A 25,952-nucleotide genomic window follows, 5' to 3' on the forward strand; every position below is an offset into this window, starting at 1 on the left:
GCCAACTGGTTTGGATTACAGAACCCCAAGCCTCCGGCCATCGAGAACCTATAAAAGCCACCATTCTCCGGGCCGGCAAGTACCCTAACACCTACTTAGTGGCTACAAGTGCCCCTGATAACAAGCTAGTTCATCATAACTGGCTCAGCAAATGTAGTTCTTAATAAACAAACTAATGCCCCTGAACAGGGCTCGTATTATTCTGTTTTACAGGTTATGCTGCTCTCCCTCACAACATCTTTGCCCACGGAGCCCTTAGGAGAAGGTGGACTACAAACCTGGTTCGCCGCCTACTGGGTGCAGGAGGTCAGCGGAAACCAGTCCCTGTCAGCGCTGAGTCCAGAAGATTGTCTTGTTTGCTCCACTCAGTTCTCACCTAAATATCCATTACCCTTTCAATTTGTACCAATAGTTTATAATTTTTCTTCATTTAATATTTCTAGTGTGAATTGTTCTTCCCCCTATGAGCAGTGGGCTGCTTCTAGTGTTTGGAATAATTGTTCTTCACAATTTAATTCTTATGTGTTTCCTGTTCTTAATGCTTCAGGTCGAAGCGATCATAGCTTTCCTTTAATTGAGAGTATTAAGAGTTCCAGCATCTCATTGTTGGGTTTTTGTTAGTAATAGTTTAACCCCAGCCCCTACTTGGGTTGATACTTATTCTAATTGTTCTATGTGGAGTTTCTCTTATGCTAATACCTCCCTAACTAAATCCACTCTTAATTTTACCTATCCCCCTCCCATTAATTGTTCTTATTGTCTTAATTATAATATTTTTTTGGAACTTTCTATACCTCCATAACACATACGTATCTGTTTCATGCCCAGCATATGCATCATGCTGAGGCTGCATGCATCAGTCGTGCATCCAGCTTTTATTCTGTAACCAATAATGGGTGGAGCCATACCACAGTTTCTTCCTTAAGACCCGGTCATTTTTGGATTTGCGGTAATGTTGCATTTGCTGTGCTTCCTCCCAATCCCCGGGGTATATGCACCATTGGCACCCTGTATCTACAGGGCGGAGGTATTTATACCTTGTCATCTAGCCACCGACACCATCGTAGTACTGACTCTTTTTGGACTCGTTTGCAAACAGCAGCTTCCTCCCTCGCCTCCTCTATTGTTAGTTTTAACGCTGTTGGTTATATGATGTTATGTGATCAAGTGCTGTTTCAATCCCTTGCTATTGAAATGCTTGCTAATACTACGGGCAAGGGCCTCTCCTTAATTAATCAGCAGTTAAATTCCCTTGTTCAGTGTAGTATTTAAAATAGATTAATGATTCAATATGTGTTACAATCTTCCTCATTTTGTACTAAATTTGCTGAAGTATATCCCGACTTTGCTGATAAATGCTGCGTTTCTTTCCCTTCTATTTCTCCTAATTTGTCCTCAATTGTTAAAGACCTGCAAACGTTGAGCTCTACTGTCCGAGAGTCCTTCCAGTTTTGGTCATGGCTCGATTGGCTTGGCCTTGCGCCCTACAAATCCTATTTCCAATCCCTGTTTGTGTCCCTTCTAGTTGGGCTCGCTCTTTTCTGTCTCGGATGTGCCTTCATTAAAGCCTGCATTCACAAGTTTGTGGCCTCGGCCTACATCGCTTTCACCCCCGAAGCGCATCCCCTCGTAGGTGGGGATGAGGAGTCGGACTCGGAAGTTTAGGTTTTCGGCCTAACTATTTTGGCCAGGGCACGGGGGCATGTTGAGATGAGTTCCTGTCTGCATCCTGTAAAACTTGCCCATACCGGTATTACCCTGGCCTCTTCTTTTGTCATTCAGTGTTGCACGCATTCTAAAACAATATGCATTTCCTCACCTTTTGGGGGCGAAGACAGACTTTGAGGCACCTGCTCCCCTACTTGGTGTAAACTTTGCTTGTGCCAATCAGAAACGAACACAAACAGGTTTTGGGCCCCGTCCCCTATGACGCTTCTATGATGTCATAGTTGGTACTTTATGGGCCTGCCTGCCATGTGCAGGCAAGGAGAGGAGAAAGAAAAACGAATCCTGTGTACACCCGTAACCGAGCCTGATCACCTCGAAGCCTCTCTCTCAGCTCACGTGTTTCAAACAGAGTTTCTACCTTTGCCGGTCGTTATGCGTTGGTTTGTATTTATAAGTATCAGTTATTACTAAATGCTGCATCTTTGTTTATAAATATTGTTAGTAGATATTTTAGTCATTGTGTGTTTTAAGTTTCATTAACTCTATTAGCTAATCAAACGCTGCTCCCTTACCCCTTGTAATTATCCCCAATAAAACTTGAAATTGATTAATTTTAGTTGTTTGTGTGTGTGTGTCTGCAGTTTGCATCGTGACCCATACTCTCCTTGCATCCCTTACCAATATAGTCTATTGCCACGTGCAGCCTGGTAAATAACAGGCCTGCATTTTCTTTCGCCCCTGTGTGCCCGTGGCAATCCACACAGGGCAGCATGGCCTAGTGGCCAAAGTCCATATAACCGCCGGTGGTTGCATGGCAGCACGGCCTAATGGCCAGAGTCCAGGAAATTAGCCTTTGGCTACAGGGCAACACGGCCTAGTGGCCAGAGTCCATAGAATGAGCCTGTGACGGTATACACCCCTCGTCACAGGGCAGCACAGCCTAATCGCCAGAGTCCAGGGAATTAGCCCTTGGCTACAGGGCAACACGGCCCAGTGACCAAAGTCCATAGAACAAGCCCTTAGTTACAGGGCAGCAGGACCTTGCTGCTGGCTCAGCGGGGGTGGTCCTACCGAAACACGCTGAGGCTTACCGGGGGCAAGGTACCAGTCTGTCACCCACCCCAGGTTGGTTCCTACCGGTTTGGGAGTTGGGGTCGCCCACGAATCCCAAGGTCCTCCGCGGGTCTCCGGGGCCGTCGCCTCCTCTGGTTCCTCCCCCGGTAGGGGTTCGTGCCGGTCAGAAGAAGCCCCTGCTCCGAGCGGCTCTGAGAGCGTCAGCTGTTCCTCTGTAGGAGCTGCCTGGTTAGGTCCTTCTCCTTCGGCTGCCACCCCAGACTGAGCTGAGTTCCCTCCTTTTATACTCACGGAGCATTTGGAGCATGCCCAGTATGGCTGGGGCGAGACTTCCGCTGACAGAGCTACCTGTCTGTCACTTCCAGGGCTAGTGCGGGGCAGAGTTGCCCCGTCACATATGTCAATTGGGAAAAGTGAATTTTATGGTGTTTTTAAACCCCTCTGGGGTTTTTCTGCAAGCCTTTATTAAGGTGCTGCAAGGTATTTCAGAACCTTGAAAGCAAAAATCTCGTTACGCACAGATGCTCCATCATACTTAATATCAAGCTTCAAATGCTGTAGTTCTTCAACAATCATTTTTGAAATGGAAAATCTAAATGCTGAATCCATGTGGGAGCAGCCCAGAGTTCTTTCCTGAATGATTCCTTTTCAATGGCTGTGTAAAAGGAGACACAGCTGTTTTTTTTTTTTAATGCATCTTTAGTTTCATCAGCAAAGACAGAAAATACTCGGCTTGTCTGACCTCTTCAAAATGTTTTCTCTAAAGACTTCTACAGGAGATGTATTAAATCATTTTGGTACTGGTGAGAAGTATAGTGTCCATACCTGGATACCTTTAAGGTAAGGTGACCATATTTTACAAACCAAATCCAGGGAGAGACAGGTGGGAGCACTGCAAAGTAACTAAGACTGAAAATGTAAGTTGTGGAGCATAGTGAGGCAACATTTTTTTTTTATCATATAACAGTTGCACATGTACACTAAAAATACAAAACAAACATGCATATAATCACTGCAAATGTGATGTCACACTAAAGAAGTGCATTCAGACACTGGTTACAATCAATACAAAAACCCTGTTCAGGAACGGCAGTTTTCCGTACCCACTGTCCATACAGCTTATTTAAAGAATCTCTTCACACTACTGCCAACGCCATGTATTTTTCACAGATTTATCAATGAGTGCTGTTACCTCTGCTTTTCAAGAAAACCAGCATGATTATTGGTGACCAGATTTCTACTGTATCAATAGCCCAAAGGCACTTAAAATGTAGCCCAAAACACTAGCCCAATCAATTTATTGAAAGTTTTTTTTAAATTAACACAGTGATCTATACAGCCCCCAGCCTAGTCATGCCATTGTCTCCTATAGCCTCTGCTCCCATTCCCCATCCATGCCATCGCCACCTGCGAACCCCCCTCTCCCTCCAACCCAAGCCCTTGACCAATTCACCATCCCCTTCCCCCCACACCACACACAGACCTCTGTCTCCTGCTGTGCCATCCCCTGCCCTCCCAGCCACGCCACCAGCCCCCACCAGACCCCCCCCCACCACAGGTGCACCATACCACACACACAGCCCAGAGTTGCTCCCACTTCAGTCTGCTTAATAATAATAATAATAATAATGAAGGAAGTGAGAGGAGCCAGCTGACCTGAGCCACAGTTACCTACTGTGTGGCGTGGTGCTGAATTTGCTAGAGATCCGTGTCGTGTGACCATCTGGAGTCCACAGCCACTCTCCATTCCAACAGCAGCCACTTGATTGCTTTGCTCAATGGTCCGAGGGACTGTCCGAGTCTGTCTGCCCGTTGTCCGTTCCGCCGCTGCCTGCTAGGCTCTTGTTGTGCATGACGTGCTCTCGGCGGCAGCTACGATTGAGGAACCACCTCCCAGCCAGCAGGGCTGGCTTTAAGGAAGTGCGGGGCCCAATTCGAACAGTTTCGGCAGGGCCCCAGCAGGGATGACTTAAAAAAAAACAAAAAACCCTCTAATTTCTTCCATGTATTATTTACTTTCCGTGACTATATAAATAATAACAAAATTATATATTACATACATATTGCATCATATATTATAAATATCAAGTTCATTAAGAGGAACTGTATTGTACATCTCACCTATATGTTTTTAAAACTTTATCTTCCTTGCTTTTTGTTTGACAAAATCTTTCAGTATATTGCCTAACTCTAAGCTCTTCATTACTTCGCATTCAATTGACATGACTGCCAAATTGTTTAATCGGTCTTCCTGCATTGTAACTTCTCAAAGTTAAAATTGATAAAAACATATCTGCGTTCAACAATGGCGCAAGAGATTTGTTGGACTGGTCAATATCAATAGAGCATGAAATAGCTGGAAAACTGCATCTAAAAGAACTAGTGACTGAATTTTCAAAATTAAAGCAAGAAAAGATATGTTTTAAGAGCACAGAGTGTTTTTTTGTTCGGAGTGTTTTGTAAATGCAGGTTAACTCTCCTGCCAGAAACCCCCATGCCCACCCTTAGAACCCCTGCTGGCTCACTGCTCGCCTCTTTGCCCACCCGCCGCTTGCCCACCTGCTCGCCGCTCGTCCCCCCCCCCGCAAGTATAAAGCCTCATTCAGAGACCCAGGGGTCACTATATTACTGCACGCAGCAGTCAATCAATGCAGTTGTAGATAAATCTCTGCATTATGCATTTTTGTATAACTTTTATATGACTTTGTATTGAACCTTTGTAATATAATATAGCAGGCCCCTAAGGTAGTATAATTAAGGGAGAAGAAAAATGTCTTTTTGCTAGAAGTAGAATAAGAACTTCCCCCCACTTTGTAATCAATTGCCCTGTTGAATGAAGAAGGTGTGGAAGGCAGGCACTTCCAGACAGCTGCAACCCTTGGAGAGCTTTGCCCAGGACTGAGTGGGATGGAGTTTGGGTGCTGGGTGCAGGCTTCGGGCTGGGGCACGGGGTGGGGTGCAGGATGGGTGGAGGGATGCAGGCTCTGGGAGGGAGTGCGGAGGGGTGGGTGCAGGCTCTGGGACAGAGTTTGGGGGCCGGAGAGAGGGTGGTGGGTGCGGGGGGGAGGGGAGGGGAGGGGACTGCCATTACATGTGGCTTCCTTCCTCCCCTGCTGCCCCTCACTATCACCTCGGTGCGGGATGGGGCTGCCCCTTGCCCAGTGTTTGCAGGAGTGGTGGCTGGGGGGAAACCCAGTCAAACTTGGTTTTACTCTTTTGCCGATGGGTCACTTTAACCCCTTACAAACCCCTTCCCGCCTCTCTCACCCCGCTTTTCTACTGGGCTTGTTTGATCTTTTCGGTGGAGCCAGCTGAAAACCACAAACCCCAGCGAGAGCAACAGGCTGGAAGACTAGACTGAACCCACCAGCCAGCCTAGTCCATCCCAGAGCCCAGGACTGAGGGCAAATGTCCGCCCACTCCCGGGCCACCAGCTTCTACTCCTGGCCTCTCCCAGCGCTGCCACCGATTCTGTGTGGCTGCATTGGGCGGGATTTCAACTGGAACCGCCCCCCCGCTAAATTCACCCCTGTTTTGCGACCACTTTGCACCAAGAGCACCTTCCTTCCTTGCCCTAGAACTGCTGGATGGCTAGAAAGCTGAGCTCCAATATGTATGGGCTCAATATAGTCATACAAATGATATTCTGATTGAATAACCTAGGGTTACCATTCGTCCGGATTCCCCCGGACATGTCCGGCTTTTTGAGTTAAAAATAGCGTCTGGGGGGAATTTGTAAATGTCCGGACTTCCCCCCCCATGGAGAGCACGCGCGGCTAACAGGGCAGCCGGCTGGATGGTGCCACTTACATGGGCGTTTGATTGATCTGGAATATTATCGTGCCCCCCCTCCCCAAAAAAACCCTTAATGTCGACACAGCTTTGTGTGTGGGGGGGGCTATTCCTCCCCCCAAAGCCGGTCTATTTTATTGTTGCAGGGCAAACGAAGGAGCCAGAGTTTAATGGAAATATTCAGCCCCTACAGCGGTCTTGCAGCAGGGGAAGCAGAGTTGATGGGAAGGGAACTGGTTTGGATAGGAGCCCCCGTCCCCTTCCTTTGCAAAATAATTTGGGGAGGGGAATCAGATCACTCTGTGCCTCAGTTTCCCCTCTCTCGGGGGGGGGGGAGATAAGAGTCTCAGCCTGCCTGTTGTAGACCTTTCGCATTCTCCCCTCTTGATGTATTTGATTTCCTTGTCCAACCCCCCCCCCCACCTGGAATTCACAGCACTAAGTACCAGCTCGGGGCTTTCTTCCTGGGTTTATTGGGTTACATGATCCCGAGTTTAGTTTTGAAACAGACACAGGCAGGTACAAACTCACCCTCAAACAGCAACACCACCGAAAACCACAAAACCAACCCAATATTACAAACCTATGGAGAATCACGGGGTCAAACACTCACCGACGGAAGCCCCAGCAGCTGCTCAGGTGAGTGAGGTCCACACTGCAGAGATTCCTGTCTCCCACCGGACGGGAACTCCCCTTGGTGTCTCCTCCAGGTGAGTGCAGGGGGGAGGGGAGGGAAAGGCTGCAAAGCACATGTGCCTTCTCCCCCCACCACCTGCAACAGCCTCTGCCTCTGCCGGCCAGCGTCTCTGGTTGCCTAGCAGCAACAGCTACTACTTCCGGGAGAGCGGCACAGCTCTGTGCGGGGCCCAATTCAGGGAAATCGGCGAAATCAGCCTAAAGCCGGCCCTGCCAGCCAGGCGGTGAGGGGCTCCCCGCGGGAAGGGGCAGCGCAGGAGTGGCTCCTCTCAGCAGCGCAGTTAGAAACTTGCTCCCTGCTGCTCTTCCAGAGGCACCAAATCTGGGCCACCTCCTCATCCTGCGGTGCAGGGGTACCCCCCCCCACGCAGGAAGGGTCCCCTGTGAAGTTCCCCCTGCCCACCCCCGGCTCTCACCCAGTTGCTCACATCCTGTGCCCTGCAAGGGGAAGCTCAACCACACCGAGCCCTGTGCCTGAGCTCACCAGTCGCCGCCATCTTGCGCCACCACATGCGCTGCCTCCCTGTGATGTTGGGGGGAGGGGGAAGGAGACTTGGACTTCATTATGTTCATCTGAGAAATTAAATTATTATTAAAAGTACCATGACTGGGTGAAGCATTGTGAACCAAGCAGCACATGTCTCACTCGCATCTGTACTAAAAATACCTTCCCACCAGTGTAGTTTCCTCCTTTACTTTCTTAAGGATTCGCTTTATATTAGCTACAGAATGATGGACTGTAAGGAGGGTCTTAAGACTTCTGACCTTAAGTTGTTGATGTAATACGTGAGCTGTTTATAATGTAATAACCTTTTGATTGCTTCTAGGTCAGCTCCAATATGTATGGGCTCAATATAGTCATACAAATGATATTCTGATTGAATAACCTAGGGTTACCATTCGTCCGGATTCCCCCGGACATGTCCGGCTTTTTGAGTTAAAAATAGCGTCTGGGGGGAATTTGTAAATGTCCGGACTTCCCCCCTCCCCCCCCATGGAGAGCACGCGCGGCTAACAGGGCAGCCGGCTGGATGGTGCCACTTACATGGGGCTCTGACAGCCGGAGAGAGCCCCTGCTCCACTTCCCCCTCCTCGCCCCTGCAGCTGAGAGCACTCCCTCCCTCCCTGCATTCGCAGATCGCCTCCGGCAGTCTGGAGCTCCTCCCCCGCCCCCCCTTCACTGCTGCCCAGCCTGCCAGGACAAACGGCTCAGGCCGTTGTCCTGAGCAAGTTCACAGAGACGTTAGGCGAAGGCCAACAACAAGGGAGCCAGGGGGTCGGAGAAGGGGCAGGGAGGTTTTGGAGGGGGCAGTCAAGAGACGGGGGGGGCTTTCTGGGGGTGGGGGTGTGGATAAGGTTTTGGGCAGTCAGGGTACAGGTAGGGGGTAGGGTCCTGGGGGGCAGTTAGGGTGTGGGGGGTCTTAGGAGGGGGAAGTTAGGGGACAAGGAACAGCGAGTCTTAATGGCTCTCCATGCGTCTCTGGACCCTCTCAGCTGTCGGGCTTGGACGGAAACATTGCCTGAGGGTAGTGAGAGAATGGGTTATCGGTGAGGTGGGAGTGGCGTGAGCCCGGTCAATAGGGGCAACCCCTACCAAGATCTGAGCCTTTTCTCACACGCCCGTTAGAGCTCGACATTATGCTGTTTGGGACCCCTCTTTGAGGAAAGCCTCTGCATTGCAAGTCCAACCGCTACCTCCTCGTGGTGAGAGTCGGTAACTGGCTTGGATAGCCAGGCGGATTGCGGAGGACGAACCCACATCCCACATTCAGTGGGGTGTGGGACGGGGTTGGGCAGCCCCATATGGTGCCACATGGATGCCCCCCTGGTAAGGGTAGCCTCCCCCAGGTACGGGTTGACTCCCCCGGTAAGGGTTAGATTCCCCCTGGTAAGGGTAGTCTCCCCCAGGCACGGGTTAGTTTCCCCCTGGAAAGGGTAAGTTTCCCCCTGGAAAGGGTAAATCTTTTAGCTATGGAAAAAAGTAATTTATATTTTTATACCGGATTGGCGCTGGACCGGGTTAATAACGCCCCCGCTGTTGGCTTTGATGCCCCGGCTGACAGTGTTAAATATATTAGGGGTGTGATCAGGGTCGCTGGACCAATGGATAAAATGGTGTGGACTATAATGAAGTCTCATGAGAATGAGAGTGAGAATCAAGTCCTCCCAGTGGAGCATGGAGAGGAGGTAGAGGAGATTTTATCTATCTTACCGATGGTTTTTACAAGGGACACTTAATGATTTAACTATGGACAGTTTTAATCCAGATTTTAAGTATTTAAGTACATTTGATGATCCATATGTTAGGGAATCAGGATATCTTAATGCTCATTTAGTTAATGGGTCTAGTTTATTAAATAGTTTTAGACCAAGTACTGATTTTAATAGGGATCGTAATAAGGATCTTAACAGTACTGGTAGTAATATAAATATATTAGAAAGTAGTTCGTGGAAGGATGGGGTTTTTTATTTAGAGTATCCCGTTGATAGTTTTAATTGTCCAATATGTCCCCAGATATTACCAACATTTGGTAAATGGGCCAAACACATTAATGTGGTTCATAAAAGTAAAGCCATACGAGTTGTATGTAGTAAATGTGGAAAATCTTCTCAATATCATAATATAGCTTGCCACTACCCCAAGTGCATACCCAAGAAGGCGGATACCCCAATGAAGAGCCATACGTGCTCGGTCTGTGGGCTTGGTTTTCATACTAGATCTGGATTGAGCCAACACTGTAGACATAGACACCCTGCTGTGAGGAATGAGCAAAGAAAAGAAGATATGGCTGCTAAAAGTAAGATCAAAGAGGGATCGACTAGATCTCGTATATGGACCAAAGATGAGGTTGCGCAGCTTATACAGTTGGAAAGGAAATATATTGGGAAAAGGAATATAAATAAATGTATTGAGAGCGAGATGAGGACCAAAACGAATAAACAAATATCAGATAAAAGACTAGAATTAGCAAAGAAGAAGTTAGTGGTAACAGGAGATAGGGAGGAAGTGACTGAGGTAGAGGACATTAGAGTAAATATATTAGAAATTCCGCCCCCAAGAGAGAGGATTTTCCCACTAAAAGGACATCCAGAAGTGGATTTAGTGGAGAAAATATGTAAACGGGGAAAACAAAGTAGGGAGGGAAGAGAAATAATAAATAGTTTAGGGGAAATTGAAGGATTATTAAAGGAGGATTTAACAAAAGCTCTCGGATGGGCAATGTTGGAAAAATTATGTTATTCATTAGTAGAGGGAAAGGACCCTAGAAATGAAAGTCAAATAGAGTTGAGGAATAAAGGAAAAGGGAAGATGAGAAAGGAGGGGAGAAGGAAGCAATTTAATGCAATTAGGAGATATGCTACAAAGAAAGCTAAGTATAAATTCTATCAACAATTATTTGATAAGGATAGAAGAAGATTGACTCGCATTATAATGGGAGAGCCAGATAAGGCTAAGTGTGCTATCCCTATGAAAGAAATTGAGGAATACTATGTAAATATTTTGGGAACAATTGGACATGGTAATATGATAGGGTGGCCATCATCCACAGAGAATGCGGATAATGATATATTAATGAGTCCGATCTCTGTGGATGAGATTAGAATAGCTTTAAGAGAAATAAGAAAAGATAGTGCTCCTGGCCCAGATAAAGTAAAAGTGAGCAATTTGTGGGATATTTTTAATTTAGACTCCTTAATACTTACAAAAATTTTTAATATATGGTTTCTAAATAGACAGGTACCAGATGAATTTAAGAAAAATAGAACAATTTTAATACCAAAGACACAAGATGAGGAGGAAATGAAGAAGTTAACATCTTGGAGACCATTGACAATTGGGTCAGTTTGGATTAGAATCTATACCAAAATATTAGCAAAAAGACTGGTGGAAACAGTTAAGATATGTAGTAGACAGAAAGGGTTTATATCCGCCCCTGGGTGTGAGGAAAATATTGCTATATTAGATAATTTGATTAAAGGGGCTAAACGAAATGAGAATGAAATTGCAATAGTGTTCGTAGATCTGGCTAAAGCATTTGATTCTGTGGGACACGGACATATAATAGCCGGGTTGAGAAGATGTGGTATAGATGAACATTTTATAGATATTATTAGGGACCTTTATGATAATTGCACAACTAGGGTATGGGTGGGTGATGAAGCTACTGAGTCTATTTTAATTAGGAGGGGGGTCAAGCAGGGTGACCCGTTGTCCCCAATTTTGTTTAATATTGCTATGGATCCCCTTTTAACTAGATTAGAAGTAGAAGGAAGTGGTTTTTATGTTAAGGGTAATAGTGTCACGTCATTGGCTTTTGCCGATGATGTGGCAATTTTAAGTAGCTCATATAAAGGAATGATCAAAAATTTGGGTATCTTAGAGGAGTTTTGTAAAAATACTAATCTCTCTGTTAATGTGAAGAAAACGAAAGGCTTTCATATTTTAACTAAACATAAAACCTATGTAGTTAATCCTAAGGATAATTGGCAGATAGGGTCAGAGAAGATTGAATATGTTCAACCAGGGGATTTTGAAAAAATATTTAGGGGCTAGAATAGATCCCTGGATAGGTGTAGGGGGACCGGTACTTAAAGAAAAATTGAAAGATTGGAGTGAGAATTTAATTAAGGCCCCATTAAAACCGGCCCCAAAAATATTAATTTTACAGACATACATCTTACCGAAGCTATTTTATAATCTTCTTTTAATAGAACCCCCTTTTAATCTTTTAGACGATCTTGATGTGTTAGTTAGAAAAATAGTTAAAGAGATTTTACATTTACCTCAGTGTACCACAGATGGGATATTTTATTCTAGAGGTAGGGATGGTGGTTTAGCTCTCACTAAGTTTAGTGTGCAAATCCCAAATATGTTAATTCGTAAATGGAGGAGACATATTGTCTCGAGAGATGATTGGATGGACCTATCTTATCTATATGCAGGAGAAAATCTTGTGGATAAAATATTGTCATTTAGTGCAGTAACATCTCATCCCAAGAAATGGAGGGAAGAGGAATTTTTAAGATGGTCGGAACTGAGATGTCAGGGAATAGGGATAAAATATTTTAAAAATGATTTAATTAGTAATTCGATTTTTAGAAACTCTAGTAATGTTAAATCGTCTGCGTATATCGCAGCATTGCAGCTTAGGGCAAATATTTATCCTACTAGGGAGACATTAGCAAGAGGAAGAGGAGGTGTGAATGCTCTTTGTAGATGGTGCGGTAAAGTGCGGGAGACTGTTCCCCATATCTCAGGACAATGTTATAAGACTAAGAATGCTAGGATAAAAAGGCATAATAGAGTAGTGTCTGCAGTTGTAGATAAGGTTGGTAAATTAGGGTGGAAGGCAATGATAGAGCCCCATTTGAGAAATAGTAAGGGTGAGTTAAGAAAGCCGGATATTATATTTATAAAAGGAGATACAGCAGTGGTGGTTGATGTTACAGTGCGATGGGAGGATAATGCCGGAAGTTTGGAAAAGCCCACAGTGAGAAGGTGGCTTATTATCTTGAGTTAGAGGAAGAAATTAAAAACTTAACGGGAGGTAAAAATATCCACTTCTTTGGTTTTGTGCTTGGGGCGCGTGGCAAGTGGAGTGAAGGTAATAATGATTTGTTACAATTATTGGGAATGGACAGAAGTAAAAATTTTAAGGAGAGTATATGTAGACTTGTTTTATATTCCACTATTGGTATGATGGCTATATTCAGTGACAGGTAAAGATCCCGGAGTTTCCATTCCGTGTATCTTGCCAAAACTAAATTTTAGCTATTTTGGTTTCCATGCTCTAAATTTTCAAATTTTTAATATTGTTTTGAACATTAACATATTTAGTGTTATTCAATATCTGTCCTTCAATAGAATGGTTTTAACTATATAATAAATACTTATTAATGGATGAAATTCCAATTTAAATTATTAGTTTATTTTTTTTTTTAACTACTGGATGTGGATGTGGACTGGCCGCGTATAGTAACCAGGAAAGGGCAGGTAGTCACGCCTGTACATAAATAGGGGGTGGGGTTCTGGAGGGCAGTTCTGAGCAGGAGTCCCAGGAGGGGGCAGTCAGGGGACAAGGAGCGGGGGGAGGGTTGGGGGTTCTGGGGGGGGCAGGAAGTGGCAGAGGCGGGGCTAGGGCAGGACTAGGGTGGGGCTCCTCCCGTCCTCTTTTTTTACTTGCTGAAATATGGTAACCCTAAATAACCTCCGATTCTAAATCATGCAAGGCGACATTTATGTTACAACACCTTAAACTAAACACTTTGCATAAACATATATTTATGGTGAAATTAACAATGTTATGGAATCTATTTACAGTAAATTCTGGACACAAACTTCTTATGCATAAACAATATTTATCTACTTGCACTGTGGCGGACTGGTTATTAAGGGAGTGGTGGTGCAATTCATAATTATATGCCCCTGACTGGAAGTTTAGGCGCACATGGGCTTCTTCCAGTGTTCCAGATGTACAAGTCTACCCCAACCTCTTCTGCTCAGTACAGGCTTGTAGGTTGATTGGCTTATATTCCTTGCCTTTGCGAGGGTACCATTTGCAATCTTCGATTGGCACCAGTAGGGACTGATTGGCGAAGAGTACCAATGGAACCAGAGGGTGGATGTTCTCCTCGGTTGCTGACTTCAATATAAGTACGAGTGCTATGATGGTCTCATTGTGGGAATAATATGTAAAATTAACGAGTTTCCACCACTCATTATGACTTTTTTTCAAACTTATTGGAGTTACTTCTGATGATTCTCTAACTCCAAGGGCATGTCTCACAATCGATTTTACTACACTTAACAGCCATTGCTGGGCTTCCACACAGGTAAATACCTCAGACAGGTTTGACTGGAGGATGCCAAGAGCTCCCAATACTTGCAGATGATCCTGTTCCTGTATATCTAACCAGTAGGGAAGGATGTTTACAATATTAAATTCAGTCTTTCCCAGCCCCATCAATGCTGATGACAAGGGCTCTGACAAGGTGGAAACGTCATGTCCTAGATCCCCTATTCTCTTGGCGAGGAAGTTCTGATCCACTGCATTAATTACTTAGCTACAACATCTCTTCTCTTCCTCTGTTGTGTGGAGGGTGGCAAAATCCCTTCTAACCATGCCCTCCATCCCATTAGCAGAGGCGTCACATAAGGTGCGCAAGGCAGGTGCAATGGAATGATGGAAAGTTGGATAGGCATTATAATTTTCTTTAGAGCAAATTGAGGATCTATCATCATGACTTACCACATCCTTTTTAATAACAAAAGGTCCCACATAGCTAACTTGCGGAGGTGGAGCAATTGTTAGCTTAAACAATGTTTCTACTTCAAATGGGCCTTTAACTGTCCATTGTCCAGTATGCAAAGTGCTAACATTGAACATAAGAGTGCCTGTGCAAGTAATATTGTGATATATTATTGAATCGTCTAACTTACAAAACTTAGATGAAACAAAACCATTTAATGAGATAGAACATTGATTTCTGCAAATATGACAGAACAGTGTAAGCGGGCGCAGACTCACCCGGCAGCGCCTCCTGCTGGTCGCCTGTGGGAATTAGCTCACCAGCTCTCTGGAGCATCCTCTGTCGGCCTGTGATCCGCTACCGCTGGGCCCCTGTGTCCCTCCCGGACCCCGGTGCCCCTTTCTCTGGGTTGCTGCCCCCCCTGGCATTACCCCCACACTCTTGGGTTCTGGGTCTCCCCACCCAGGGGAACCCCCACCTTGCCTCAGTCTGGGCTACTTCCAGTCACTATCTAGCCCCACTCCCTGGTGCAGACTGCAGTATAAGCCACTCTTCACAGGTAGGGTGACCAGATTGCAAGAGTGAAATATCAGGACACATTGGGCGAGCGGGGAGGGGAAGAGGACAACAATGACAGACACAGGTGCACAGAGCCATGAGAGGGGGCCCTAGGAAGCTGCAAGAGGGGTTGTATGGCCCCTGCTGCAGCCTGCACCACAAGCCACAGGGTAAAGACACCTATTGAATTCAATGAGAATTTTGCATGTGAATTGATGTACCTAGTTCTGAGATTATAAAGCCAGAAGGGATCCGGTGATCACCTGGTCTCACCGCCTGTATAGCACAGACATAGAACTTTCCCAAAATAATTCCTAGAGGATAGCTTTTAGAAAAAGCTTTTAGAAAAACACCATAACCCTTAGAATATTGTTAATCGTTAATTACACTCACCATTGAAAAGGTATGCCTTATATCCAGTCTGAATTTGTCTAGCTGCAACTTCCAACCATTGGCTCATGCTCTACCTTTCTCTGCTAGACTGAAGTGCCCATTATTAACTATTTGTTCCCCATGTAGATACTTACAGTCTATAACCAAGTCACTTCTTAACCTTCTTTTTGTTAAGCTAAGTAGATTGAGGTCCTTGAGTTGATCACTGTAAGGCATGTTTTATAATCCTTTAATCAGTCTTGTGACTCTTCTCTGAACAGTCTCCAATTTATCAATATCCTTCTTAAATTGTGCACACCAGAACTGGACACAGTATTTCAGCAGTGGTTGCACCAGTGCCAAATACAGAAATAAAATAACTTCTCTACTCCTGCTTGAGATTCCCCTATTTAGGCATCTGGTCACCCTATTTCTGTATGCATTTCCCCAGGTTTTTTTGTAAAAATCAAAACTGAACTGCCCCAGAAATTCTGGCATGTGGAATCATCGTGAAACTCACATGGCTCCAACCCTGCCAATGAACCTTTAGATCCACTGCACAGACTTCTGCCACTTGAGCTAATGGAGTAAGTGATGGCAGAGGCAGTAGGTTGTCATCCTATATGTGATAGATCAGCTCTATAGGGGGACGAGACACTTTTTTTGCCACTGGGTTTCACAGATATCTGCTGACAGAAGAGGAACTGTGAAACTCGGGAATCCTGGGTCTATTCCAGGCTCCTGAATGGAGTGGTCTCTAGTAGTCAAAGACCCTTCTTCCCCATCCCCTCCAGTCTATGTCTATCCTATTGCTGTCTAACCTGCCCCAGCTCCTCATCTGATTTCAACTGCCCCCCACTACCGCTCTGGATTCCTTGTCCCAGTTTCCTGTTCCTGTCTCACTCTCCTCTCTCCCCGCCCCCATCCCTCAGATGGGATGTTCGTTCCAGACTGGCGAAATTATAAGGCTTCCCAACATTTCAACACTTCCCATTCTAAATTTTCGGTTGCTTAACTATAGGCTAGCTCTGCCTACAACAAAGCATATTCAGAACCTCTGATTAAAGGGATTATAAGTGTAGCAACCTCCATCATAGCTAGTCACCAAAGATTGAACCCGAGCCATCCAGACTTAAAAGCATGAGCTTCTACTACTTGAGTTCAAGATATAACTCCCTTAGCTGGTAGCTACACAGTTATCCTTTAAAAATCCACCAGAGGAGGGCACAAAACACATGTTGGACAGTGAATTACAAAAGTGCCAAATATTATTATTAGACCTGCAATACTTTTCACAATGAACATCAGAGGGGGATAAACTGGGAGTTTAAGAATATTTGGAAAACAATTTTAGAATAACATTCAGTGCTGTGGTTTAAAAGAAAAAAACCTTGTTAAAACTCATAACTTAGCAGTATTCAGTGTTTGAAAAAAAACAAACCCCAATTTTTAGGAGCTATGGGATACAAGTTAAGAATGTTGAAACAGGAAGATATTATGCTTAGTTACCACTTGGGCAAGGCGGCGTGCTATGTAATACTTGCAAGATTTCACTGTAATGTTTTACAATATATAGCAGCGCAATGCTGATTCCATTGATATTGTTGAGCAATTCATGCTTATTTTATTTCAGCCCACATCTTAATAGTTTTGAATACTATAGACCACAATTTTCAGTTCAGTTGGTCTGAACATGCAGAGCTTTAAAACTGCTATGCTCTAAACTGTATATTAACTACAATTTTATAAACCTGCATGTCAGAGAACTGTGTGCCACTACTACTAGAAAGTGGCACAAGGCAATTCAGTGTGAATCACAGAAATGTAGGACTGGAAGGGACATCAACAGGTCATCTAGTCAAACCCCTGCACTGAGGCAGGACTGAGTAATAACAACACTAGACCAACCTTGACAGGTGTTTGTCTAACCTCTTAAAAAACTCCAATGACTGCAATTCCATAACCTCTCTAGGTAATTTGTCCAGTGCTTAACTACCTTTACAGTTAGGAAGTTTTTCCTAATGTCTAACCTAAATCTCCCTTGCTACAATTAAAGCCCATTGCTTCTTTTTCCTGCATGTCCTGAATGGGACGGGGGTGAGTCCAGGCAGTGGGATTGGGGGGAGGGAGGTCGAGGAAGTCGGTGGGTGTGTGGGGATGGACCCGGGGAAGCAGGGTGGAGGAACTGAGGCGGACAGGACTGGGACTGGGGGAGTCTGGCGGGCTAAGAGGGATGGGACAGGACTGGGATGGGGGGAGCAGGGTAGGGGCTGAGGGGAGCATGAATGGGACAGGGTAGAGAGCTGTGTAGAGTGGGGCGGGGCAGGGGAGACAATGGGGCTGGGCTGGGGAGGGTCGGGGGGTTGGGGAGAGGGACAGGGTTTGGAGGGGATGAGACAGAGGGGAGCAGGACTGGAATGGGGGGGAAGTTGAGGGGGTGGGACAGCAGGGGGAGCGATGGGGGTGGGATGACGGGAGAGGCTGAAGAAGAGATTTGGGGTAGGGCAAGGACTGAGGGCAGTGGGTTCGGGGTGGGAGGTACAGGGGGGACTGCGGGAGAGGCTGAAGGAACAGGGTCAGAGTGGGGGCTGAGGGCAGTGGGTTGGGTCTACACTGGCACCTCTCAGCATTGCTGTGCCGGGCGGCAGACCTGCGCCAGCGCTACCCTGGCAATGGAAGAGTCCTCAGTGGAAATGCAGACTTCATGACACAGACCCTTGTCACTTCAAACCTGGCGCTGCTCTGGTCAGTCGCTAGGCTCTTGTCACTTTCAAACCCATGCAGGGTATCTGGCTCTTTTTCAGTTCTCAGGTTAAGAAAAGCCTCTGCATTTTGTGAGGGCTTCAGCATTCACATTCCTACTTCACAAACTGTCTGCTGACACATTGCTCCCAGGGCATTCATCTTTATTCATTATCGGGAGGTCCATCAGATTAAGGAGCAACACAGAGGGAAGCAACACAATGGTGTCAAGGATTTTTAATTTTTCAAACCACTTTGGTCTCAACAGGGATAACAGCAAATCTGGACAGAACAGATGGGTGTCAGGATGGGTTTGGGTATTTATTTATTTTTTTTTTAAGTGAAAATGTTTGGGTCTGAGCAAAGGCTGCAAACTTCCCTTTGGAAACCTCTGCTGATCTTTTGCCCCAGGGGCTAACGACAGCCTGGAATCCGGGAGAGATTTCCACATCCATGCAGGGTGAGATGATGGTGAGGGGAGAGAAGGAATGTTGGGGAGGCTGTTGGAACAGGGGCAGGGACTGAGGGCAGTGGATTGAGGGTGGGGGGGCACAAGGGGGACACTGCGGGGGAGGCTGAGGGAACAGGGTCAGGGTGGGGGCTGAGGGCAGTGAGTCGGGTGAGATGATCGGGGGGAGGGGAGGGACTGTGGGGGAGGCAGAGGGAACAGGGTCAGGGTGGGGGCTGAGGGGAGCCCCCCCCAGAGGGACCTGCCAGGGGGCCAGGTGAGCCCAGCAGTGCTTACCTGGAGCGGCTCCCAGGAAGCATCCAGCAGCCAGGTCCCGCTCTGGCTCCTAGCCTAGGGCGGTCGCGTCGCTGGCGGGTCGTGTTGGGTCACGTCGAGGGAGGCGGGGGGGACTCAGTCTCTATGCCCACTGCTGGCGTCTACAAGCCACACACCCCCAGCATGTAGCCAAGCTGCGGAGAATTCCTCACTGCCTGCCTCACCTCTGTGTGTGCCTCGGGCTGCTGCTGCATTCTGTAGGTTCCTGCCGGCTGGCAGGCAGACACCAGCTGGGAGCTCAGCTGTGCAGCGCTGCCCCAGGGGCCTGGAAGAACAAGTGAGTGGCGCCGGTTTGGGATATCGGGACAAAGTGCGTCCTGACCGATGTAAGGTCGGGACGCGGGACAAGTCCCCTAAAATCAGGACTGTCCCCCTGCCCCATCCAACCACCCCTTCTCTCTGTCCCCTGACTGCCCCTGGAACCCCTGCCCCTGACTGCCTCCCACCGCCCCATCCAACCCCTGCTCCTTCCTGACTGCCCCCCCGGGACCCTTGCCACCATTCAATCCCCCTGTTCCCTGCCCTCTGACTGCCTCGACCCCTATCCCCACCCCCCTGAACTCCCCTGCCCTCTATCCAACACCCCCTCCCTGCTCCCTTACCGCGCTGTCTGGAGGTAGCTGGCGGTGCTACAGCCATGCCGGGCCGGGCCAAGCTTGCAGCCCGCCGCCCAGAGCATGCGCCGGCAGCGGGGCGAGCTGAAGCTGCGGGGGAGGGGGAACAGCTGTGGACTAGCCTCTCCGGCCGGGAGCTCAGGGGCAGGGCAGGAGGGTCTCATGGGCCACCATAGTGGGTGCCCACCCTGCCCCTAAGAGCCAGAGGGACCTGCCAGGAGGCGAGGTAGGGAGTCTGGGTGGTGCTTATCTGGGGTGGCTCCCAGGAAGCATCCAGCAGATCCCTCTGGCTTCTAGGGGTGGGGTAGCGTAGCTGGGGAGCAGGGGGTTATCTGCTGCGGTGCGTGGCCCTCCTCGCACCCCCTGCCCCAGCTCACCTCTGCTCCATCTCTCTGGGCCTGGGCACAAAGCCGCCACTTGCTTCTCAGCCCTCCCAGGCTTCCTGCACGAACAGCTGATTCACGGGGAGCAGGGGGGGGGGGGAGGAGGAGGAGAAGCGAGGCGGAACGTTCAGCAGTGGCGTAGACAGGTTCTAACATCAGGGGAGCAAACACATAAAAAAGGGTGCCACCCGACATATCAAATTAAACCTCTACCTTGAGGTAACGCGACCCGATAGAACACAAATTCGGATATAACGCGGCAAAGCAGTGCTTCGGGGGACGGGGCTGTGCACGCACCCAGTGGGACAGCCGCTCTAATCTCTCCTAAGGGGGCTGCTCTGCAATCTGTGGCCCCTGGAAGCAGGCAGCACACAGGAGCAAGCGGGGGGCACAGTCCCCCGCATGAGAGAGACAATCGGACAGAGGTGGGCAGGGTCTGTTGGGGGTTTGCATGGGGGAGGCGGGGGAGAGGGGGTGGAGGGCTGCACTGGGAGACTCTCCAATGCAGCACCTAGCCAGCTGAATCTATGCATCATGAGGCCACTCAGGAAAAGGAGGCAGCAAGAGCGAGAGACAGAGGTGCCCTTCCCCTCCCAGCTGGGTCTGTGAGTCCCTGATCTCGCAGAGTCTCAGCGCTGCAGGCCCCCAGCCCCCAGGTACTGGGCTGCAGTGCAAGCTAGAGGGGCTGATACAGAGAAGTCAGGACCAGTCAGAGCACTTCCCATGTCATCATGAAAACTCACTCCTTGAAAGCTGGGTGAGGTAATATGGGGGGGAGGGGAGGTAATATATTTTATTGGACCAGCTTCGGTTGGTGAGAGAGACAAGCTTTTGAACTTTCACAGAACTCTTCTTCAGGAAGAAGAAAGAACTCCGTGAAAGCGCCAAAGCTTGTCTCTCTTTCTCACCAACAAAAGTTGCTCCAGTAAAAGATATTACCTCACTCACCTTGTGGCTCTAATTTCCTGGGAACAACAGGGCTACACCAACACAGCATACAAAAAATGCAAGATTCACATGAACAGCACAGAGTGACCACCATCACACCAGGACACTATTTTCAGGATTCATCTTAGCATACCGTCATCATCACACCAAGGAAGTAGCACTATCAGCACAATGAGATAAATATAGCCACATGTGCATGCCAGAAATTCACAGTACAAGCACACTGGGATCCACACAGCAGGAGAGTAGGGTCAGTTTAGTGGGGATACACTCAGGGACTGAGTCCAAAGGTTCAGCTAAACACAAGGGCACCTGCAAATAGCTGTACTAACAGCAGGATCTACACTGGCACAATAGGAGGAGTTGCATGTCAGGGCACTAATTCCCAATCCCAGTGCAAGGCAATATGGGCTCCAGGCACCAGGTCTTTAGTACCAGAATTTGTACTCCCAGGATGGAATTATACACGTTACAGAAGGCAACTCCCAAGAAACAACAAGGCCCCTTGACCAAATGGCTGGGTGAATGTTAAACAACCATCACCAGCCATTGTGCGGCAAGTGAATGACAATTAGCAATTCAGTGACCACCATCACCAGAGAATTACTCAACCCTAGGACTCAGCAATGCCCCCTCCAACATGATCACTAGCCCTTCCCTTAGGAGACAATTCAGGTTTCCCCTTCCTATCTCCCCCCCAACATGGTGCCTGGACTTGTGTTTGCCAGAGCACATGGACTAAACACATAACAGGAGATAGTTCCAGCCTTCCCTTGGGAGACAATTCCATCCACACCCCCAAGGTAGAAATTGCACTGCTAGGAAGATTTCCCCTGATAGCCTCAGTCAGTTCCCCTCTCCTACCCGCCCCCACCCCTATCCCTTCCCCACTGCCTCTTCCCTTCCACCCCCTAAGAGGCAGTCACCCAGATGCCAGGGAGGGGGACTAAGCGCACCATATGGACATGGCCACTGTCTCTGAGAGGCAGGCATCTCTGCCTAGGCAGGGAGGGCAAGCAGGAGGGGCACCACACCCTGCAGGAGACCAGGAGATGCCCACCATGCCTGTCCTGGTCCAGCTGCCTGTCAGGGGCTGGTACTCTCAGTCTCTCTGTGCTGCGGGGGTGCAGGGGATGTTTTTGGAGATGCCTCTGGCTGAGCCCCCTGCCAGATGCAGAGAGCTGGGTGGCAGCTGGTGCCCCCATGCAGATGGCCACCCTGCCAGCAGCCAGGTGCCGGCTCTCAGCACAGCCACCTGGGACGGGGTTTCAGTCCCTCACCCCTGCCACCCTCACCACAAGACCCCCTTTGAAATACACTTACCAGCTGCTGCTACTGGCTGCCTTTAGTTGGGTGAGAGGTTAGGAGCTACAGAGCCAGAGAAAGCACGCCTGCCACAAGAAGCAGGTAGGAGAAGGAGGAGGGGCTGCACTGCACAGGTGGGGTCGCTCAGCTGAACCCTGGGCCCTGCTCCAGGAGCAGAGTTCCCCTCGCTGATTGGCTGGTGGCCAAAAACCAGCTAAACAGCACTTCCCTAGCTACCCTACTGCCCCGGCTGAACAGCTGATGGCTCACAGCCCCCACGGGCCCCATAAACAGTTGACTGGTGGGTGGGTGCCCCTGCCCCCTATGGCTGGAGGAGCATGCCCAGGGGTGACATGTTTGTGGAAATTTTGGTGGTGCCCAGAACCTGCCCCTGCCCAAACTCTGCCCCCCACCTGCCCAAGGCTCTGGGAGGGAGTTTGGGTGAGGGAGGAGGTCTGGGGTGCAGGCCCTAAGCTGGGGCAGAGGATTGGGGGGCAGGGTGCAGGCTCTGGGAGGGATTTTGGGGATGGGAGGGGTGCAGAGGGATGGGGTGCAGGGGTGAGGGCTGTGGCTGCAGATGAGGGGTTTGGAGTGTGGGAGGGACTCAGGGCCAGAGTAGGGATGTAGGGGGTGAGGGCTCTGGCTGGGACTGGGGATAAGGTGTTTGGGGTGCTGGAGGGGCTCAGGTCTCGGGTTCAGGGTGTGGTGTGGTGGTGAAAGCTCTGACTGGGGGTGTGGGCTCTGGGGTGAGGCCGAGCTGGGGATGAGTTTGGGGTGCAGGCAGGCTGCTCCGGGACAGGGGCCGGAGAGGAGGACTCCCCCCAGCCCTTTCCCTGCCGGCAGCAGCAAGCTCTGGGGGAGGAGGCGGCCCCCTTTCCTGCCCCCCTTTTCTGCCCCCCCAGCAGCACACTGTCACTGCATGTGCTCCTAGGGCCCCTCTCAGGTCCAGGAATCTCCCTCACCTCCCCCGTGGTGGGTGCCGGGGGGTGCTGCGTGCGCCTCCTCCCCTGCTGTTGCCCCTGACTAGCCTCACTGGGGGTGAGGGATGGCTGCCTCCTTGCCCAGCATAGGGCAGGAGCAGTGGCTGCGGGCGGGGGGCCCGCTGTGCTGCTGGAGGGTCCTGCTGGAAAAGGGAAGGGTCTGAGGGGGAAGGGCAGGCTCAGAGTCAGTTTTCACTGGCAGTGTAGCTGGGGGGCGCTAGGACCCTGCAGCAGCAGTTGTGCCGGGAGGCAACATGGAGCTGCACAGGGAACAGCCGGGGACATTGCTCCCAGGGCCGTGAAAGGTGGGGGCGGGGGCAGCAAGTCAGGGCCAGGGGACACTGGGGGAAGGCGTGGGGGGGCCGCAGGTGGGGCCGGGGGGACACACCCGGCCCCAAGTATTGCTGGAGCTGGGTCCCCGCCTCTCCTCCCAGGAGCGGCCAGCTTGCTGGAGCTCAGCTCTTCTGCCATTTGTTTCTATAACAAATCAACCTGCGATTTCGATTAGAAATAAAAGGCTGTTTCCCTGGCAGAGTTTCCAATCAATTGAAACATTACACACACATAGTAGTTATAAAAACAAAGTTATAGACAGGCACACACATAACACAATCTATATTATAACATTAGGTTTTATAAAAGTTTATTTTTTTAAATTCTGAATGTTGTGGTTAATCTGACTTTATCAGTGAAGGCGACTTCATGCACTATTGAAATGTAATTACCTAGATGCAATCTTTCTGCTTATCTAGAAATACTTTCCGGCTGTGTATGAAATTGAACAGCATACATGTTTTTTAGTTGTCTTGCTAAGTCTCCAGGAAGGTTCTCCTTGTTGCTTCGGCTCCTGGTATTTTTAAATCAGGAAGCTAACTTCAAATGCTTATGTATCGAGGAACACAGGGTTTAAATATTGATGAAAATGAGCAATGTATGGTTTCCCCCCCATACGATCATGCAGAGATGAAATGGCATCATTAAAACACATTCAGCATTTGCTTAAGGCTACTGGCTATTCTGTCCTGGAATATATATTTTATTAAAGGGTAGCGGCTGCCGATCTATACATATTAAATTTTAAATAACACATTGGCATTTGAGATAACTCATGATGTCCTCAAGAAAATGTGATGAGAAAAGGTGTCAAGGAAGATATCTCAGCAGAAGTTTAGCTCACGCCAACTATGCTCGGAACAAGGGATCCCGGGCAGACGGTGCCTGCCCTAGACAGCCTGTGGGTGAGAGTTGCCAAAGAGAAGAGAGAAAATGCCCAAACTTCCCCCTTTAAAGGAGAGGTTTGAGACTACAGCTTTACTGATCAATGGGCAGCCGGGGCCCGCCCCTTTTCTGTTTGGAAGGGGAGAATGACAAGAATAGGATTACTGCAGACAGACAGATGGACACACGAGCCAACGGAGACAGACCCACAGACACAAAGGCAGGCACTCAGCAGACAGGCACATAGGCACGCTGTGGATGATCACCCAAGGAGCCACACAAAGACACCGAGGCGCTCAAGAGGCTCAGATAACACACAGAGAGACAAGCACACATACAGCTAGCTCCCTGCTGGTCAGTTTCACGCTCGCCCCAGACAGCTGTGCTTGCCTCTGTGGTGGGCCTCCCCCTGTCTCCTCCTTCTCAGCAACCTCCAGCTGCGCGAAACTTCCCATCGGCTGCCCTGGAGGATCCCAGAATAGCCACAACAACATCCTCCTCCTTCCTCCCAGTCCAAAGGCGAGCCGGAGAAAGGGGGAGGAAGAAACAAGGCGGGGGAGCAGGGGTGGGCAAAAATGGGAAATGGAAGTTGGAGTTGATTGGTGCTGCTGAGAGGCTGATGATCGCATCTCAGGGTAGGGACGGGGAGGAGGAGTGGAGCTGGGGGAAAGCTTGCACACCCGCCCGCCCACCCTCAGTTGCCGCTGGTTCTGCTTTGATGCAAAGGAATGAAGAGGGGTTTCCTGAGGGGAGAGCGTGTGGTTGATCCGAGGTGTGTTTGCTGGTGGCTGCAGACCTGCCGCCCTCTTTCCTCCCCATGCGGGCGCTTTCCCCCAGAGGCTCTGAGTCCTGGTTGCTCCTACTGCGGGATGGAGACGCATGCTTTCTGGCTAGTGCAACTTTTCCTTTTCACGCTGTGGGGTAAGTAGCTGGCTTGCAAGATGATGCTCAGAACATCTCGGGCAAATGGTCAGTAAAAAGCACCTGAAGAAGTTATTAGCACTCCTCATTTACTAGCATGTATGAGTCTCTGCTGTTCTAGGAAGGTGTTTTGTCTTAAATAACTTAAAGCATTTATTATATTACCCCAGCAACAAAAGTGTTTAAGGTATTGGTTTGTGGGTTTCTCTTACAAGATAAAAGGAATAGATTTTTGCCAGGCATCTTTAGCTGAATGTAAATGTGGAAATGTAAACCCTTTCTACAAGTCCTGATTCTGCTGGAGAAGCAGAGCTCTTCCAGAAAGGTGATTTCATAAGGGGTTATTACATGCCAGAGAGAAAACAATCATACACAACCTCCCCCTCCATAATTCCCACCTCACTTAAATTATTCGGTAACAGTCTGAGTAAGGGAATCTGAAAATAAGCTCTTCTCTAAGGCATTAATGAGTTTGTGGCTGTCCTCGAGGAAGATGTGCTGGGTTGTATTTTGTAAGGTTAGTGGATTTTTAGTGTCAAAGGCATTTTTGTGAGACGATATTAGCTGAAGTCTGATTTTCACCTCATTTGCTGGAGCTGTATATTAAAAATAAAGACTAGGGAAAGGCAACTTGGGTTATAAAAGA

At 48.6% G+C, this 25,952-nt stretch overlaps 1 protein-coding gene and 1 long non-coding RNA gene across 8 annotated transcripts in view; one reads left to right on the forward strand and one right to left on the reverse strand.

Moving 5' to 3' along the window:
* Window positions 1-22,609, reverse strand: part of LOC117872633 — a 43,328-nt gene extending 20,719 nt beyond the window's left edge. For 2 of the 5 annotated variants that reach the window (XR_004644541.1, XR_004644538.1), the window contains exons 1-4: window positions 22,206-22,609; window positions 19,929-20,083; window positions 18,899-19,202; window positions 4,418-4,710 (exon numbers count right to left, since the gene is read on the reverse strand). This is a non-coding gene — a long non-coding RNA (uncharacterized LOC117872633). Of the gene's footprint in view, window positions 1-2,805; window positions 4,145-4,413; window positions 4,711-18,898; window positions 19,203-19,928; window positions 20,084-22,205 lie in introns of those variants that run through there. The other 3 variants (XR_004644540.1, XR_004644542.1, XR_004644539.1) reach the window with 3 other exon arrangements.
* A 1,954-nt stretch (window positions 22,610-24,563) lies between these two features.
* Window positions 24,564-25,952, forward strand: part of RAMP3 (receptor activity modifying protein 3) — a 52,527-nt gene continuing 51,138 nt past the window's right edge. For 2 of the 3 annotated variants that reach the window (XM_034761295.1, XM_034761293.1), the window contains exon 1: window positions 25,073-25,306. In XM_034761295.1, coding sequence (XP_034617186.1) covers window positions 25,114-25,306 — 193 coding nt within the window. In that variant the 5' untranslated portion in view covers window positions 25,073-25,113. Of the gene's footprint in view, window positions 24,740-25,072; window positions 25,307-25,952 lie in introns of those variants that run through there. The other variant, XM_034761294.1, reaches the window with a different exon arrangement.

The sequence above is a fragment of the Trachemys scripta genome, chromosome 2 (assembly GCF_013100865.1).
Source record: "Trachemys scripta elegans isolate TJP31775 chromosome 2, CAS_Tse_1.0, whole genome shotgun sequence".
NCBI lineage: Eukaryota > Metazoa > Chordata > Testudines > Emydidae > Trachemys > Trachemys scripta.